Source organism: Alligator mississippiensis, chromosome 1, assembly GCF_030867095.1.
Source record: "Alligator mississippiensis isolate rAllMis1 chromosome 1, rAllMis1, whole genome shotgun sequence".
Classification (NCBI taxonomy): Eukaryota; Metazoa; Chordata; order Crocodylia; family Alligatoridae; genus Alligator; species Alligator mississippiensis.
The window spans coordinates 175,383,536-175,401,232 of NC_081824.1; the positions used below are offsets into that span (position 1 = coordinate 175,383,536).

Here is a 17,697-nt window from a genome sequence, read left to right on the forward strand (position 1 = left end):
AAATGTTGTTCTCCACAACATACAGTCACCTTAGCCTGCCATCTACCCAGCCATGGGTAAATACAACCTGGGTGTAAACAGTCACAGTCCACACTGAAGAAAGAAAAGGCTGAATTTAGTCTTATATCTTACTTTTGGATTCTGCCAATGGTATGGAGCATTGGAGCTTAATTACATGTCTGACCAAAAGAGATAAAGGGTGATGCCACCTGTAAGGACCTAAATTAGAGACTTATTCACACAGTCAGCTTATCTATGAGGACTGGAGGTATCGAAGTTACTTAGCACCACAGAGGAAGCAACAGTTCTGTTTGCTCAGCTGCCAGGGAGTCCTTGCTGGTGGCATTTATTAATACACTTAAAATGTCCACAGCTAATGCAGGAGGCCATTTATACTGGATGGATAGCCATAGCCATTTGCCATCCCTGCGGATTTCAATGACAAAGGCATCATTTATGCCTTGTTAAGCACACTAGTTACTTCTCAGAAGTCAGCTGTGTGTGTCTTGTTAAGGGCAATTACAGTGGTTGATTAAAACATACAGCTAGAAAGAGCTAGACGTAACAAGCTACACGTTTATTATCCTGTAAATATTTTTAAAAATGTTAATGTATGTCATGTGTTATTTTGTTTTGTGGTGAATTGGAGGTATCCTGAATACCAGGATAATGTTTGTCATGTGCTATGCGGTTTTATCATCCAGCTTATCTAGCAGGCACATAGTGTTAACTCAATGTACCCACTGTAAGGGTAGGATTTGTTATGGATTTCTTCTGTGCTGGATCTACAGAGGGCACCGACCTGTGTCAGCCCTACCTATAGAGCCTGGATGCTTTGCTCAGGCTGTAGAAACTCATGCCAGGTCCTCAGCTCAAGAGCTAGTGTCAGATGTCCTGGTTGCTGTCACGTGGAGGCTGGTTGAAGATTCAAAGTATTGTAGCTTCCTCTGCCCAGAGGGCCTACATAACATATACTATAGCCAGTGTCTCAGCAGGGCAGAGAGCCTGTCCCCAGCATCTGAGACCCGCAACAGCTTCAGTGCTGACAGCTCCTATATACGGGGGGCTGACACTGGAGCTATTGAGATCTGAAAGCCCCTCTTTTACAGCTTGAGTTAAAAGGCCAGGCATGCTAAGAGACTCATAACCTCTGTGGATCAGGTACAGGAGATGACACATTACTTTACCTGTCCAGCAGATCACAAGAGTTTTGTGATATATTCCTTCTGAACTGAAATCACTGTGTTTGATCATTCAGACCCCTGCACAGCCATCACGCAGTAATAGTTCTTAGTCATTAGTAACTTAAAACGCATTCACACTAGCAACTGAATGCTAAAAAGTGCTATCAGTGCGCTTTGAATGCTATTGTACCTTGGTTTTACATGAATCTACTTGTTTCAATCTCTTTGCTCACATTTATCCTCCATGCCAATCAAACACCCGAAGTTCCATAATTTGCTTCCACTTTGTTGTTTCAAGTGGCAGCAAATGTCGAGAGCCTAACCTGAGGGAGCCTTCAGAAACAGGCGCCCTGCCTACCTCCATCTGATGTGCTCCCTTTTAAATTTCCTCTGAATGTCTTTGCTACCTCTCTCTTCCAGCCCTTTTCACACTCTCTGCCCCTGCAAGTGTATTACCATTTAGGCTGGGATTTACAAGGTGTTTTTAAGGAGTCTAGTTCCAAAAATTCCCACCGACTTGTGCTCAGCCATCTTTAAGAAGCCCAGTTCAACTCGGCCTGACATTTTGGGTTAGTCCTGCCTTAAACCACTAAACGGCACTTAAGGGAGCCCACCCCTGCCCCAGCCCTGGTAAAATCTGTGGGCAGGGAAGGAGCCCCCCAGGGGACACTTGCTTGCCTGTACACTAATGCCAGGAGCTTGGGGAATAAGCAGGAGGAGCTCATCCTCCTGCTCAGTGCAAACAATTACCATGTCATAGGAATAACAGAGACCTGGTGGGACTCCACCCATGACTGGACCACGGGGATAGATGGCTATACCCTGTACAGGAGGGATCGTGTAGAGAAAAGGGGCGGGGGTGTAGCTCTCTATGTTAAGGAAAGCTACGCATCCCTGCAAGCCGATATTGGTGACCAGGGTGGACGGCTGGAGACCCTCTGGGTTAAAATCCATGGGGAACACGGCACAGGGGACACACTGGTGGGAGTCTACTACAGACCTCCCACCCAAAGTCCTGAGCTTGACCAGGAGTTTGCCTGGGAACTGGCTGAGGCCGCATGCTCCAGGACCATGGTTGTCATGGGTGACTTCAATTACCCGGACATCTCGTGGGAGGATCGCTCAGCAAAATCTGAGCGGTCGCAAAGCTTCCTCTCGTGCATGGATGACCTCTACCTGACTCAAGAAGTCTATGGGCCAACGAGAGGCAAAGCACTGCTCGACCTGGTACTGGCTACTGGGGATGACCTAGTCGGCGACCTAGTGATCGATGGGAAGCTGGGTGACAGCGACCACGAGCTGATCACCTTCACCATCCGCCGAAAAGCTGGCAAGTCAGTCAGCAACACGCAAGTCCTTGACTTCAGGAAAGCCGACTTTGACAAGCTCAGGAGGCTTGTCAGTGAGGCCCTAAGGGACCATGACCATGGGGAGAGGGGAGTTCAAGAAGAGTGGTTGCTCCTCAAGGGAGCGATCCTCAATGCACAAACTAAGTCTATTCCATCTCGGAGGAAAGGCAGCAAGAGGGCACAGCAGCCCCCCTGGCTCTCCAGGGACCTAGCAGACCTCCTGAGGCTAAAAAGAAAGGCCTACAAAGGATGGAGGATGGGAGTCACCTCCAAGGAGGATTATTCTGCACTGGTCCGGTCCTGCAGGGAGCTGACCAGGAAAGCCAAGGCTGCAACTGAACTCCAGCTAGCTTTGAGCATCAAGGACAATAAAAAGTCCTTTTTCAGATATGTGGGGAGCCGGAGGAAAAGCAGGGGCAACATTGGACCCCTGCTGAACCAGATGGGGCAACTGACAACTGATGCCCAGGAAAAAGCCAACCTATTAAATAGGTACTTTGCGTCGGTCTTTCATCATCCCCATGGGACGCCCATGCCCGCTATAGGGCCGGAAAGTCCGGGTGAGGGAGATTCCCTGCCCTCCATTAATGCTGACTTCGTGAAGGAACATCTGGAGAAGCTGGATACCTTCAAGTCAGCTGGCCCTGACAATCTTCACCCCAGGGTACTCAAGGAGCTGGCGAGCATCATAGCCCAGCCTCTAGCGCGGATTCTTGAAAACTCTTGGCACTCTGGTGTAGTGCCCAAAGACTGGAAGAAGGCCAATGTGGTGCCTATCTTCAAGAAAGGGAGGAAAGTGGATCTGGCTAACTATAGGCCCATCAGCCTGACTTCTGTCCCAGGGAAGATCTTAGAAAAGTTTATTAAAGAGGCCATCCTTAATGGACTGGCTGACGCCAACATCTTAAGGGATAACCAGCACGGGTTTGTTGCGGGTAGGTCTTGCTTGACCAATCTCATTTCTTCTATGACCAGGTGACCTATCACCTGGACAAGGGAGAAGAGATTGATGTCATATATCTTGACTTCAAAAAAGCCTTCAATCTGGTGTCCCATGATCGTCTCTTCGAGAAACTGGCCAATTGTCGCCTTGGGTCCTCCACGATCCACTGGCTGGAAAACTGGCTCCGGGGTCGGACCCAGAGGGTAGTAATTGATGGAAGTCACTCATCATGGTGTCCTGTGACCAGTGGGGTCCCCCAAGGCTCTGTCCTTGGACCCATACTGTTCAACATCTTCATTAATGATGTGGACACTGGAGTCAGAAGCGGACTGGCCAAGTTCGCCGATGACACCAAACTTTGGGGAAAAGCATCCACACCAGAAGACAGGCGGGTGATCCAGGCTGACCTGGACAGGCTCAGCAAGTGGGCAGACGAGAATCTGGTGTTCAACGCCGATAAATGCAAGGTTCTCCACCTTGGGAAGAAAAACCCGCAGCATCCTTATAGGCTCGGCAGTGCTATGTTGGCTAGCACTATGGAAGAAAGAGACTTGGGGGTCATCATTGACCACAAGATGAACATGAGCCTGCAGTGCGATGCTGCGGCTAGCAAAGCGACCAAAACACTGGCTTGCATCCATAGATGCTTCTCAAGCAAATCCCGGGATGTCATTCTCCCCCTGTCCTCGGCCTTAGTGAGGCAGCAGCTGGAGTACTGCGTCCAGTTTTGGGCTCCACAATTCAAAAAGGATGTGGAAAAGCTTGAGAGAGTCCAGAGAAGAGCCACGCGCATGATCAGAGGTCAGGGAAGCAGACCCTACGATGACAGGCTGAGAGCCCTGGGGCTCTTTAGCCTGGAAAAGCGCAGGCTCAGGGGTGATCTGATGGCCACCTACAAGTTTATCAGGGGTGACCACCGGTATCTGGGGGAACGTTTGTTCACCAGAGCGCCCCAAGGGATGACGAGGTCGAATGGTCATAAACTACTACAAGATCGTTTCAGGCTGGACATAAGGAAGAAATTCTTTACTGTCCGAGCCCCCAAGGTCTGGAACAGCCTGCCACCGGAGGTGGTTCAAGCGCCTTCATTGAACACCTTCAAGAGCAAACTGGATGCTTATCTTGCTGGGATCCTATGACCCCAGCTGACTTCCTGCCCTTTGGGCAGGGGGCTGGACTCGATGATCTTCCGAGGTCCCTTCCAGCCCTAATGTCTATGAAATCTATGAAATAAACAGGCTCCAAACCTGCTGGAGGAATCCGGAGGCTTTTTGGATTTCCAGTTGGGCGCTCTAGGCAAGCCTCTATCTAAACGTAAGCCAGCATTCAAATAAGCAGCAGGAAGTGGGCTTCACAGAACTGGACAGCAGCTTAAATACCGGCGGTGTGTACACATGTACCAACTTTCTGACAGTTAAACTGATTTAACTTCTTGAAGTCAATTTAGCTGCCAGAGCATACACACCTGTGTGGAGCAGAGTTGACATAAAAGCGGCGCAAGATAATACACCCCCAAGGTGTATTATCTTGAGTTGCATTAGTTAAGACCAAGGTTGTCAACCGGGGGTATGTGCACCCCCAGGCGTACTTGGAAAGGAGCTAGAGGGCATGTGTGGGCAGGCGGGGACAGAGTGCTGCCACCCACCAGCCTGTGCCATTGCCTCCCAGGAGCAGGGCCAGGGGGTGGTGAGGGCAGCTGCTCCCCTCTGCAGGCCGCACATGTGCTGCCCGGCTGGCCGGATGTGGGGGGGAGCTTGTATGTGACTGGTGCCATCCACCACCCTGTGGCTCCGCTGCATGCAGGCCCCCCTCCCAGCTCTGTGTCCAGCCACTGCCACCTACCCTGCCGCTCCGCCTAAAGCGTAGCCAGAAAGGGTACATTCCTTAAAAAAGGTTGAAAACCCCTGGTTAACATGACTTAGCTCACAAAATGACTGCCACATCAGGAAGCTGTACCCATGTACACTCCAAAGCACCTTAGGTTGACTTATAAGTTGCCTTTATTTGAAGTCGACTGAGTACGTGCATACGCACCCGGGAAGGTTTCTTTTGGTTAAAAAAATAACTCCCTTGGGGTTCATTCTCTTTGCCTGCCCTTCAGCAGCGACTGCTTTTTCTTTTGGACTGGAGGGAGGCCTCCCCCCTTCCCTGAAGAGCAGGGTGCCCTATTTCAATAACTAATGTGCACGCATTGCAGCGTTCACCTCCTTACACAGGGACTGGGCGGGAGGGGGGGGTTGCAGTGAAGACAAGCCTGAGCCTGTGCTTTATCTGCTTATCTGCTCACACGTTGGGGCAGCTTTCTAAGGTCCCCCCTTGCCCCAGGCTGAGAAACACTTCCCTGAAACATAGAAGATACGGTATTTTAGCCATTTGGGCAATTATAAACTTCATTGCCAAGTAAGAAAGATTTCAACACCTCCCTGCCTTTCTGCCCTCTGATACCACCAGGGAAGAGAAACTGCCTTATCTCCACATCAAAGAGCAAGGCACACCAAGGGACTCTCCTGGACCCAGAGGAACAGACCTCCACCTTCAGCTTCCTCTGGGAAAAACGAAGTTGACTTTCTACCTAAGAGGCCTTTTACAATCTTTGATCCCCTCCCCTCAGCCTAAAGAATGGCACATGTGCCCGAAAGGTTGCAAAGCAAGATTTTTTTGGTGTTGTTGCTATTTTCTAGTCGGTCTAATACAAGGTATCTGCTCTGAACCAAGAGCCCTTCAGCTGCCTGTATTCCTGCTTTACGGGATAGGCGCTTTAAGGAGCCGCTGCAGGCAGTAGCAAAGGGCGGCCTTGCAAGGCAGGAACCCTGGCGCCACGTGACTGCCACGCCTCAGCCCCGCCCCCGAACGCTGCGTGCTCGTACGTTCCATTCCCCAGCCCCGCCCCGGAAGCACTTTGGGGCCACGGCCCCGGCCCCGGAAGCGATTGCCGCAGCATTAGGGGTGCCCGAGGGACAGCGGCGGGCAGCATGTTCCTGACGGTGGCAGCTCGTGAGTGGGCGGCGAGAACCGAGAAGTGTCTGGGGGGGCCGCGCGGCGGGGAGCGGCAGGGCCCACGTGACACTACGCGCGGGAGGGAGGCGCCGTGGGGGTGTCCCGGCTCAGCAGGCCTCACGGGCGCTCTTCCGGCACTACAACTCCCAGCGGGCCTCGCGGTGCATGTCACGCGCCCCCCGCCCCAGTGCAACGTCCCAGTGCCAGGGGCTGCCGTTGCGGCGGTTGGGAGGGGGCGGGGCTGCGGCTGCGCGGGCAGCGGTCATTACCGTAGTTGCACAATTTCAAGCTGACTGCGATGCGCGATCAATAATAACAGTTATAAAAGTGCTCAAATTAGACGGTGATTTTTGAGGCAGCTCCTTAATGGTGCAGATGCAAAACCCGTGGCACTCCTAGGGAGTCTTAACCGACTTTTGGGTTTGCTGTCAGCACTTTTGCCACAAACTAAAGCAAAGTGTCAACTTTGACCCAGTTCTCGCTGGTGACCTACAGTGAGCAATGTAAAGTAAAGAAGAAGGTTTCTTTGCATGCTTGTTTGCATACCTTTTCCCAGAGTGTGATAGTTTTTCAGCAAATACAATCATTTTGAGCTTCTACAATACTTTCATATTTTGGGCTTGGCCCCACTGTGCTCCAGCCACACAGGTGAAGCCTCGCGTGAGCTGGTGCACGATGCAACGCGTGGCATGGCCATCCCACCCGCCCGCCACAGCCAGCCACTGCTGCTGTGCGCCAGCCATGGGGGGCTCGGCATACCTTGCGCCACGCGTGGCCTTGCGCCATGCCCAGTGGCCTTGCACCATGCGTGGACCCAGTGGCTGTGGTGCCAGAGTTGTGCAGTGCCAGCAGGCCTATTTGCCACCTTCAGCCATGTGGGTGGAGCCTACTGAGTTTCTCATTGGCCTCCCTCAGGCAGGGGGAGGCTACAGGGAAAGGTGACAACACATTCCTGGGGACAAATAATAATGAAAAGCAGGGATGGGAGTAGAGGTCAGAGGTGAGCACACCGCACAGTGCCCGCTGGCCCTCAGACTGCCCAGTGATACTGTGCTCAGAGATGGGAGTGAAGTGGCCCCGCAGCCATGTGGGAGGGCGGGGGCAGAGAAGCTTGGCCTGGTTGTGGCGGGGTGGAACAGCGTGGGGTGCAGCCCTGCATCCTCCAGCTCTTAGCAGCAGCTGGATAAGATCAGTTGGCATCTCCCTGTCGCACTCCAGCTCACTAAAACTCTAAGTGGCAACTTCAGCCCAAATAAGTGGTCCTCTGCCCTCTAAGTAGCCCTCCACAACTGGAGTAGGGTGAAGAAACAGGGGGCGTAGTGATGGAAATGGCCTTAACCTACGAGGGAAAGAAGCTTGAACTGTGGGACAGAAAGTAGGAGGCCAGTAGAGGGGATCTCAGGGTGGGAAGAGTGATGCAAAGAACCCAGTCTAAGGTGGGATGAAGTGAGAGAGAGGCTGGAGAGGGAGTTGCAGTGCTAATGCAGGAGCTAATGAGGGCCTAATTCAGAGTTTTGTGGGGAAGAGTACAGGTGTTTAACTTTTATGTTGTGGTAATGCTAATAGGCTTCAACTTGAGCAGGGCCCATGGTCCCAGGCAAGCACGAATGATGTATAGAAATGTTCTGACAGAAGACATAGTAGGATTTTGGAAGTGCCTCAATTTGGAGGGCAAGAAAGTCTGTCTTTTGCAATGTAAATGGCTTTGGCTCATTCCAGACTGTCCCATAGCCAAACATTATAGAATCATAGACCATTAGGGTTGGCAGGGACCTCAGGAGGTCATCTAGTCCAACCCTTGCTGCTCAAAGCAGGACCAGGACCAGGACCAGCCCCAACTAGATCATCCCAGCCAAAGCTTTGTCTAACCGGGTCTTAAAAACCTCCAAAGATGGAGGTGCCATCATCTCTCTAAGTAACCCGTTCCAGTGCTTCACCACCATTATGAGAGGTTATAACATTTTTTGATAACATTTAGAAGACGGCAAGATAATAATGTTGTTTTCCTTTTTATTTTATTTTTTTATTTCTCTCATCTTCGTGCTGCAAAAAGTGGCCAAGAAAAAATCAAAGTAAGTGACATTTTAATAGTTTATCTCGTTATACATGATCTGCTTTCACTGTTGCCTCCAAAATTGCCCCACAAATATGGGATGCACCCAGGTTTTCTGTCATACATGAGATACAGGAATTTGATTTTATCCCCCATTGTGTATGGAATTCTTCTGGGTGCTGCGGTACTGTCCCTTTCCTGGGTCATACCTTACGCTTATGCAGTGCATGGAGGTGGGGTGAGAACTGGATGGCCCTGGCTTGGAGGCAGGATTGGGTGGAGTGCATTGTGACCCAGCAGTACTGCAAGAACTGTCTTGGTGGATAATAGAGTCTGCAGTTGCTCTCCATTTCCAGAGACCTGTCTCTGCTCTGGGATCAAACATTCATGGGGTGTCCATGGGCAGCAAAGCATCTGTAGGCAGCAAAACCCAGACTGTAGAAAGAGATGACACTTGGGCTCTAGAGCAGGGGTTTTCAACCTTTTTGGTCAGTGTACCCCTGGCGGCTGGTTGAGAAGGAAGGAGTCCCCCAGTGGTGGTGGTGGGGGGGAGTCCCCCAGCAGGTGGAATACCCCCCCCCCCTTCCTAAGAAACCCCAGGGGTATGGTTGAAAACCCCTGATCTAGAGCACTGGTTCTGGAACTTGTTTGGATTGTACAACCTGCTGGGACTGTTATCTGCCTTTATCATTATGTTATGGATAATAATAATAAAAAGATGATGATCATTAAAAAATAACACCTTCTGTCTGCACAGCCACGCTGTCACCTTAGGCTGCTAGAAAGAGAGCTTGTAGAGGTTTCAGTTTTTTCTTCCTTTTCCTCCATTTCTATTTGCCCTTTCCCTTCTGCTCTCATTAGCTTTCCCTACAAATTTGTCATGCATCTCAGTTGGAGAAACACTGCCCGAGGTCCAGATCCTCCCTGTCAGATGGCCCTTCTCTCCTGGGTGGTCTGCTGATTTTTACAGGATTCTGCGAGGTTGGAGTCTGCTGGGGAAATTCCATGATCACCCTCCTCCTTCTGCATTATAAAGACCAAGAGTCTCTCTCCAGTCTTCCTTCTGTAAAGCTCCTCTGCTTTGCCAAGGAGACTTTCTGGGTGCAGCTTGTACCCATGCATGAGAGAGGTCTTTTGCTTGAGTTGTGGGTGGGTGTGTTACCTTCCTAGTAGACTACAGAAAGGTTCTGAAACTTTTCTAGGTGCCGTATTTGATGATTGTTATACTCGAGTTGCTCATACTGATTTACTGAACAAGTTTCAAGGGATGTGCCTTGTCATTTTTTCAGTTTCTAAAGTAACTTGTTATACACAAAGTTTGCTGCCACCTTCTCCCACTGCAGTGGGAAGGCAGTAGAGAGCTGCAGAGAGAGTACTCTGAACACCTCATTTTACCATTAGCCCCTACTGTCTCAGGCACAGTGTTCATGGGCTGTGGGGAGGTGCGGCTGGTCCCCTAGACTGGAAGGAAAGCTGATACAATTTGGGAAAGAAGAAAGTACCACAGAGAATTGCAGAAATCTTGCCTCTGCCTTCCTGGACTTGGGGAGATAAAGTTCATAGAAACAGAAGAGGGCTGAAGAGTTGTGGCCACAATAGCACTTACAACAATTTTAGCTAGAGGTTAAAGTGATAGAAGAAGTGTCATTCTGGAAGAACTGTCATCAACATTTCCTGTCATTCCTATGTGAATCTGAAGCATTTTGTACTATGCAGCTCTGAGAAAAGGAAAAACCATGCTAAAGCTGTGACCCTCTGGCATATTTCTTGTTGAATATTTAAAAATCATTCTCAAATGGAGCTGGTGCCAGCCACCTGCTGGGTTTGAAGTGGCGCTTCTGTTACGGTGTTTCTGCACAATTGCCAGGGCTTGAAATTCAAAGTGCAGTTGTCTTGACAGAAAGGATATCAATTTGACATCACCCTAAACAACAACTTGTCTGCCATTACCCACTCCCAGAAATGAACAGAGCAGGCTGATGTTTCCTGGAGGAGGAGGGGATATAAATCAGTTTCACTAACCAAAAACTTCTTTTTGTTCCTCTCTTGTCTTCTCTCTGTGCTGCTCGTTTTCCTTGAAAAGGGAAAAGTTTATTTTTAAAACTGAGCACATCCCTCTTTGCTTTGTGTTTTCTTCCTGGCTGTGTGTCCATCCATTCAGTGGTCCTCCTCTGGCCCTTTGTCTCTTCTTTCTGGGGCACTCTCCTTGCTCTCCTCCATTCTTCTAGGGTTAGGTTTCCTTACTGGGCAGGAGGTATTTATAACAAGGTGGGCTGCTCACAAAGAACATGGTTTAAGCTGTTTAACAGGAAACAATTTCAAGCCAGAGTTCTTCTGGTACCTCTGGATTAGAAAGGGGAACCTCTGACCAGGAGAGGTTTGAGGAAATGGGAAGGTTGTTGCCTGCTACACATGACACCTGCAGTAGCACACAGGAGACGATGGTCATCACTCATCAGGGACACCCCCTGGATTGTGCTGGGGCTGTTGTTGTGAGAGAGGTTAGTGGTTGTGCTTTGAACACTTTCAGGTTTGTTGATTTAAAATCAGTTCGGGCAGAGATCTTATGACATTTGCTGGCAGGAGTCATATTGCAAAAATGAAGCCTCTACTGTGATTTTAATTTTGATGGACAATACTGAAGTCAAGGCAGGAAATGCCAGGACAGAGAAGGCCTTTTTCACCTGCAAGTCCATCCTCAGATACAGTGGAGTTGCATCTTACGCGGGGGTTAAGTTCTAAAGTCAGCGTGTAAGGCGAAAATCGCGTATAGTCAAAATCACACTCAGCGCGGCGAGATGCTCACATTATGAGAGGCACACACGAACTGAGACTGACTGAAGGAACAGCAGATTCACATCTCCCATCTCACGCTCACTCCAGGGCATACGCTTGTTGAGTGGAATGGTGGGCGGAATCACCCACACTATTAAAAATTTTTTTTTTTTTGCCGAGCGCATATAGTTGAATTCGCATAAGCTAAATGCGTGTATGATGTGACTCCACTGTAATTTCAGTGCAGTGAAAAGGAAGGGATCGCTACTTGTGGAACAGTCTGGGAGCTTGATTTTTTTTTTTTTCTTTTCCTTATCTTATCTTGCCCTGGGATCCTGGGAATTAGGCACATCTTTAAATACTTATGGATTTGCAGGGAAACCCAGTTGTCTTCATGTTGCACCTTGCTTTCTTCCACATTTGTGGGGTATGATAGCTGTTGCCCATTTCCTTTCCAGTTAGTGTGATCTGCAGTATTGTGTGGGCAAGATGCTCTGTAGAGTGACCATCCCACTAGTCTTGCCTTTTGAGTACTGTTCCCATGGTGTACCCATGGAGATACAGAGGAAAGACAGCCAATGCCATGGTGTTGTTTCTCCATTTTGCGTTTTCTTCACTGTATCTGTGCCTGTTTCTCTCTGCTCACAGACATGGACAAGACAGTTGGGTCCTATATTGAGATGCTGTGCCTCGATGCCTTGAACCACCCACCCTCTCCGCTTAACTAAAGTAATCCATATGGTTTAGTTGTGTGTCATTGTTGCTTAATTTTGGGGTCCACCTCTGTCTGCAGCTTCTCATCTTTTTAGTAGTAGTGCACTTAAGGCTGATACTGTACAATACGACTGTGGGCTCTTTGTAATATTGTGCAAATTTTAACAGGAAGATTTGAAATCTCATAACCTTTGGTCCTTAGCATCCCACTCATTCTGAGTGGCACCACTTTTGCTTCTTGGGCTCTTGAACCATTTTCCTCTTTCAGGTAAAATATGTTTTTTCTCCTTCCTTCCTACCACCCCTTTCCTACGCTGTAATTCTTGCTATTTGTGGATCTGCTGGTACAAAGTATTAATGTTTCAATCTGCTTTCACTACCTCCCTTGCACATGACTTGTATGAGATGCCCTGTGTTTCAAAGAGGAAGAGACCAGAACTGTCATCCAAATTTCCATGAGGGTTTCACAGAATTTTCCCAACAGAGTCCAAACCTACAGAGCCCTTTAAAATCAGCAGCCTACCCAGGACAGAAGGGCCATCTGACGAGGAGGATCTGGACCTCCTAGGGCAGCATTTTCTCAAACCTTGGTCTCCTGAGCTTCAGTCCTGCTGTTTAAGCATCAGTTTTACAGGCTTGGCAGTATTGAGCATCTGCATCATCCATTGAAGGAATCCATGGAAGCTGTACTTGCTTAGCATGTCTTGAGATCAAACCCATGGTTAATGTTTTTAGCTAATATTTTGTTATCACTAAATTCTTCTTAATGGATATAAAGTGGTTAAGAGAAATGTCTCATTTCTCACACTGCACATCAGCAGGTCCCCAACTGCAATCTTGTGTTATTCACTGATGTTTGCATCTGCTGTTGACCTTGGAGATGTTTCTTGTAATTTCAGGTACCTTCTTGTGAGGATGGTCAGTGAGGCAGGGACAGGCTTCTCTTTCAACACCAGGAGACTCCGACTGCAGGATAAACTGGTTCTGCTGAGACACGATCCCTTCGGTAGGAATATGGGAAATAAAGCAACTTGCTATCTGGCAGTCATGTTCACTCTTCTCAGATGTTGAGTAGGAAAAAATATGGATGTAACCAAATAATCTAATATAAACCAAGTAATATTTAATGTTTTGCATATTCAAACTACTGTACAACTGTTGTTTCTACCAACATTCCAGTGAAATAGGAAGGAAATATTATCTTTGTTTTATAGTAACATCAAGAAGTAGTAACCTGCTCAAGATCTCACAAGAAGTGACATAGAGATTAAAACTAAAAAAGTATTGCATGTTTTTTCTGCTCTTTTCGCTAGATTATGTTGTCCCCTGCAGAAAAGCTGTGTAGCTGTAGGGAAGTTCAGCTTGAGTTGCCTCGGGGCTTTCTAAACAAGATCAGTAACTTCTCACCACTCCTTCATAATGGGGGGGGAGGGGGTTTGCTGCCTCTATAAGTAGGGATCTACTTAATTCTTACTGAGGCAAGGGAAAAGTTGCTGGCTGCATGCAGTGCCATTTTCATGGTCTTTTTGCAGTGCCCCCCCATTGGCTTTGGCAGTCCTGCCCTTTGCTGCTGATTGGCCAAGAGGGCTGCCCTTCACTGCTGAGGGGCAGGGCTGCATGACGGGCAGTCCTCTCAGCCAGTCAGCAGTGAGGGGAGATAGGGACAATGCAGCCACTATTGTTGTTGATCGCCTTCATGCTGGTGGCTTCCCCTCACTCTTCCCAGCAGGCTCTGAGGGCAGGCCTCAGTGGCCCTGAGGACCACCAGCATTTTATTTTTTTAAAGTTTTTTTCTTTCCTGGTGATGCTTTGCCAAAATTGTGGGGACTGCCATTTTCGTGGGGTTTGCTGAAACTGCTTTTTTCCATGGTTTCTATGAAAAACACGAGATCATAAATAGGCCAGATTCCTACATACAGGCCCCTATAAGACACTTCTTCAAGTTGCAGTTATCTGCTGTGTTCCACTTACCTTCATTCTTGCAATTAAACAGCCTGACTTACTGTACTTCTTGGGCATCTTTGGTACTTGCCAAGAGTTCTTTTCAACAACGTATCTTAGGAGGTGACGATAGAGGTGGGGGTTTCTTGGGAAAGCATCATGCTGGGACTAGTATTGCCTGGTGTTTTTGAGGGGAAGCTAAATGAGGGACACCTAAAAAAGGTGAAAGCAGGTCTGAAATAGCATGGGAGAGTTAATAGGGATCCTAGCTGTCAGTGCAAAAACTGACAATTTGATGCTTAACTAGGGAACAAGATGATGATTAACATTTGATACATTCTGATCTGACAGCCTGAACTACTTGCATCTCTGGGAGATCCCCTTGACTGGTACCAAAGTCTGATTAAAAAAACCTGGCAGCAGAAACCATTATTCCTCCAGTGAATTTTATGTGCAAAGTGGAACCATAAACCAAACAGCAGTGGATTTAATGTTCTGGGTTGGAAAGCCAGTTTGTTAATTTCAGATATCTCTTATTGCTTGAGAATATTCCACCAAGCCGTCTGCTAGAAACCTTACTAACAACAGTGTGTTACAAAGTGGAGTTCCTAGCTCAGCAGGAGTTTTGTGGCAGACTAGCCTGAAATAGGCCATGAAATAAAAATGGGAAGTGATTTGAAATGGTGTTGTGGTTCCGATCTGGTGGAGGAAAAAATATGTCCTTGTAATCTCTTTTATGTCACATACAAATAAAAGTGAAAAATGGAGGCATGTGTGACAAGCAGGTAAATTCGAGTCTGGTAATTCACTCATATCAGGAGAAGCATTAGGTGTAGTTTCAGCCCATATGCCCTTTCAGTACATGTTCTTTTGGTACATTGCACAAACAGCAAAACCTGCAAATAGTGAAGCTCTTCTACTGAGGTGGAATGAAAGTCCCAAACTGTTTCAGTACATCATAATGTGAAGATTGTGGTCATAGTTAGGCTCCACTGATTAGTATAGCAAAACTTATGTGGGAAGAATGATTTCACTGTTATGTATGTTGTCATGTGCATGGAGTTCTCCAAATGAAAGGGCAACGTTGGCTTCAGTGTTTATTCTTTTGACAGTTCCATATCAAACGTGCTCAACTGACAAGTGAAATGACTTTTCTAACTTTGTCCTGAGATGCTAGTCAAGCTCAAGTTGCAGCTTATTTATCACTGAAGTTTCAGGTAGTTAACCTTTCATTATCTGTAAACCAGATTAGAACCCAAATTGCTGTTCCTTAGCTGTTGGGACTCTGCGGAGCTGAGAGCAGTAGAAAGCAGGAAAAACCTATTTTTGTCCCTAGATTGAGCAGATGTGACTCAGATTAGACATGGGGAGCAGCTGCTTAGTATAAAGGTTCCATTTTCAGAGTCATTTAAATACTGATATTTATCTTCATAGGGGTAAATACACTCCTGTGCAGCAAAAATTACATGCTGTAAAGGGAAGGTAGCCCTACAGTCTTTTTAAAAGCAAGTTGGCCAACAACAGAACTGTGTCAATCATCAGTCATTCTGTATTTATTTAAGCACTGTGACCAGCAGGACTGGTCTGACTTTTTTTGGTAAATTTTAACATCTGAGTTTTCTTACCTGCTTGTTTTTTCTCTCCAGTGAACAAACATGTCCTCTTCAAAGAGAAGAAAAAAATCCGCTCCATCTGAACAGCGACTTCTAAATAGACTTGATTTATTCACAAGGAGGACTATGTGGGGGAGGGGGAGCATTGCTGATTCAGAAATCCTGCAGCCTGGGCTAAAAAAGAGAGGAAGTGGACTGGGACTGCCACCTCCTGTGATTTGAAGGCCATTGTGAATAAGAACAATGTAGACAGACAATATTCCTAGTGTCTGTACGTAGATCATCACATCAACATTTATTTATCTTTTGAGTTATTTTTATAGTCATTGATTATAAAAGAGAAAAAGAAAAAAATTAAATAGATTCCATTGTCTGTGTTTTCCATTGTGAAATTGTCTGCAATTAGCAAAGAAACAACCATCAACTTTTAATTGCCATATGAAACATTTTCCACAGCGGGACCTCCATGTAAGGGTTGCCAGAGACGTTATAATCCACCTTCCGTGGACAGAAAAGTAATGGGTTGTCATTTGTAAGGGTGGTGGGGGCAGAGTACTGGTTCTTGCCTAGATAAGGGAGGAACAAGAGCTACTTGGAAAAGCAAAAGGACCTTTACATGCTTTTTCACTTACGAATTTATGTCCGAAAAGGCAGAGGGTAAATCTCTAACTGGCTTCCTGCCTAGTCTTGTTTCTTGACTTGCCGGCTCACTTGGATTTCTGGCCAAAAAAACCAGACTAAGCATCTTGTCCCCTTTAAAAATGTTTGTTTCTGGTGGGACGCTGAGCGATTAATGGGTCAAAAAGTAAATTTAGCCCATGGGAGGGAAGGCTTTCTCAACACCTTCCTAGAAACAAAGAACCTCAGCTAGTGGACAAAGCATGGAACCCACTGCAAGCCTTTGGCAGAAAAGCACTGTCAGCGTACACTACATGGCTTAGCATGCAGAACTTTGTTGCATGCTGAGCAGTATATGGAAGAGCTGACACTGCTCATGGGAATGTGTGGTCTCCAGATAGTCAGTGAGGTACACTGGAGTTCCTTCTAGGCTATGGCACTTGCAGCTAATGGCAGGAACAAGGATTTTTTGTGGAAACTCATGATTATTGTGTGAGCTTTGCATTTTAATGGTCTTGCCAGCTGGAAGTACTGAAGCTTCAATAGTATAGATTTAGTTACTGGAGAGCACGGAGAAGCTATGGAAGACACCACAGAATTTAAGAGCTTAATAACTTCACTTACCCTTACTGACATCTCTAGTATTTGGTACTGTTCTGCACAATGGCAACTACTCTCATGGGAGTGTGTGGATGGTACCAGGGATAGAGTTGTGATTGTCTGAAAGACTTGGTCCCTAGTGGGACTAACAAAATATTTGATTGAGAAGGGAATAAACTTTTCTGCTCCCCTCATTTACAGTTGGACTTTCTCAGGAAAAGCAGTTTGCCAGTGTACAGTCTTGAAAATCAGTTTGCCTGGGTTGAGGGAAAATTACAATCTGAATTTGACAGCACAAATTTAGAAAAGATCCCGTGGCAAATCTTTCCTGTAGGGATAGGAAGATTGTGTCCCCGGTGCTTGGACGCTCACTGATGCAATGAAGTTAGACTTCCTAATCATTTCTTCCATGGACAGATTGGGATAGTAAGCCAGGTAGAAAGCCAGTGCTCCCACAAAACTATCGCCAGCTCCCTAGAATAAAACCACACAGAGTTAGGCATATTCCTACAGAACAAATGTTCAGATATGCTTACTGGAAATGCAAAAAATAAAATGCCTTTCAATGCAACTGAGAACTGGGGTCGGGAAATGCTAGTGTGGCTAACTGGAATGGGCTTTGTTTCTTTTTTCCCTTGTAACTTCCATGAAATACCACAAGATAAGATTGCTACCTCTTGTCCCACTCTCCTTATAACATATAAGGGTATGCAGTATAACGTGGCACTTGCTTGATAAGGGGAAAACAGGAATATAAATACCAGTGCACTGTGGTTGGCCGAGAATGTTGGTAACAGCTTTGCTTTTGAAACTTCCTCTCATTTGAGTGCCCGATTTTGATTTCTCAACCTTTAGTGTTTCATTAATGCTGTTTTTTTCTACTTTAACTTCTGTTTTTCATAAAGGGCAG

The 17,697-nt window shown here is 47.1% G+C and overlaps 2 protein-coding genes across 3 annotated transcripts in view; one reads left to right on the forward strand and one right to left on the reverse strand.

The window, feature by feature from the left end:
• Nucleotides 1-6,376: 6,376 nt before the first annotated feature.
• Nucleotides 6,377-15,942, forward strand: MRPL33 (mitochondrial ribosomal protein L33). Its single transcript, XM_006257855.4, has 4 exons — nt 6,377-6,470; nt 8,527-8,545; nt 12,915-13,021; nt 15,603-15,942. The coding sequence occupies exons 1-4, from the start codon at nt 6,449-6,451 to the stop codon at nt 15,650-15,652; spliced, it is 198 nt and encodes a 65-aa protein (XP_006257917.2). The 5' UTR covers nt 6,377-6,448; the 3' UTR covers nt 15,653-15,942.
• The window catches only part of RBKS (ribokinase), a 94,677-nt gene continuing 92,812 nt past the window's right edge, over nt 15,833-17,697 (reverse strand). For both annotated transcript variants that reach the window (XM_014598027.3, XM_014598028.3), the window contains one exon: nt 15,833-17,261. In XM_014598027.3, the coding sequence (XP_014453513.1) occupies nt 17,088-17,261 (174 nt within the window). In that variant the 3' untranslated portion in view covers nt 15,833-17,087. The remainder of the gene's footprint in view (nt 17,262-17,697) is intronic.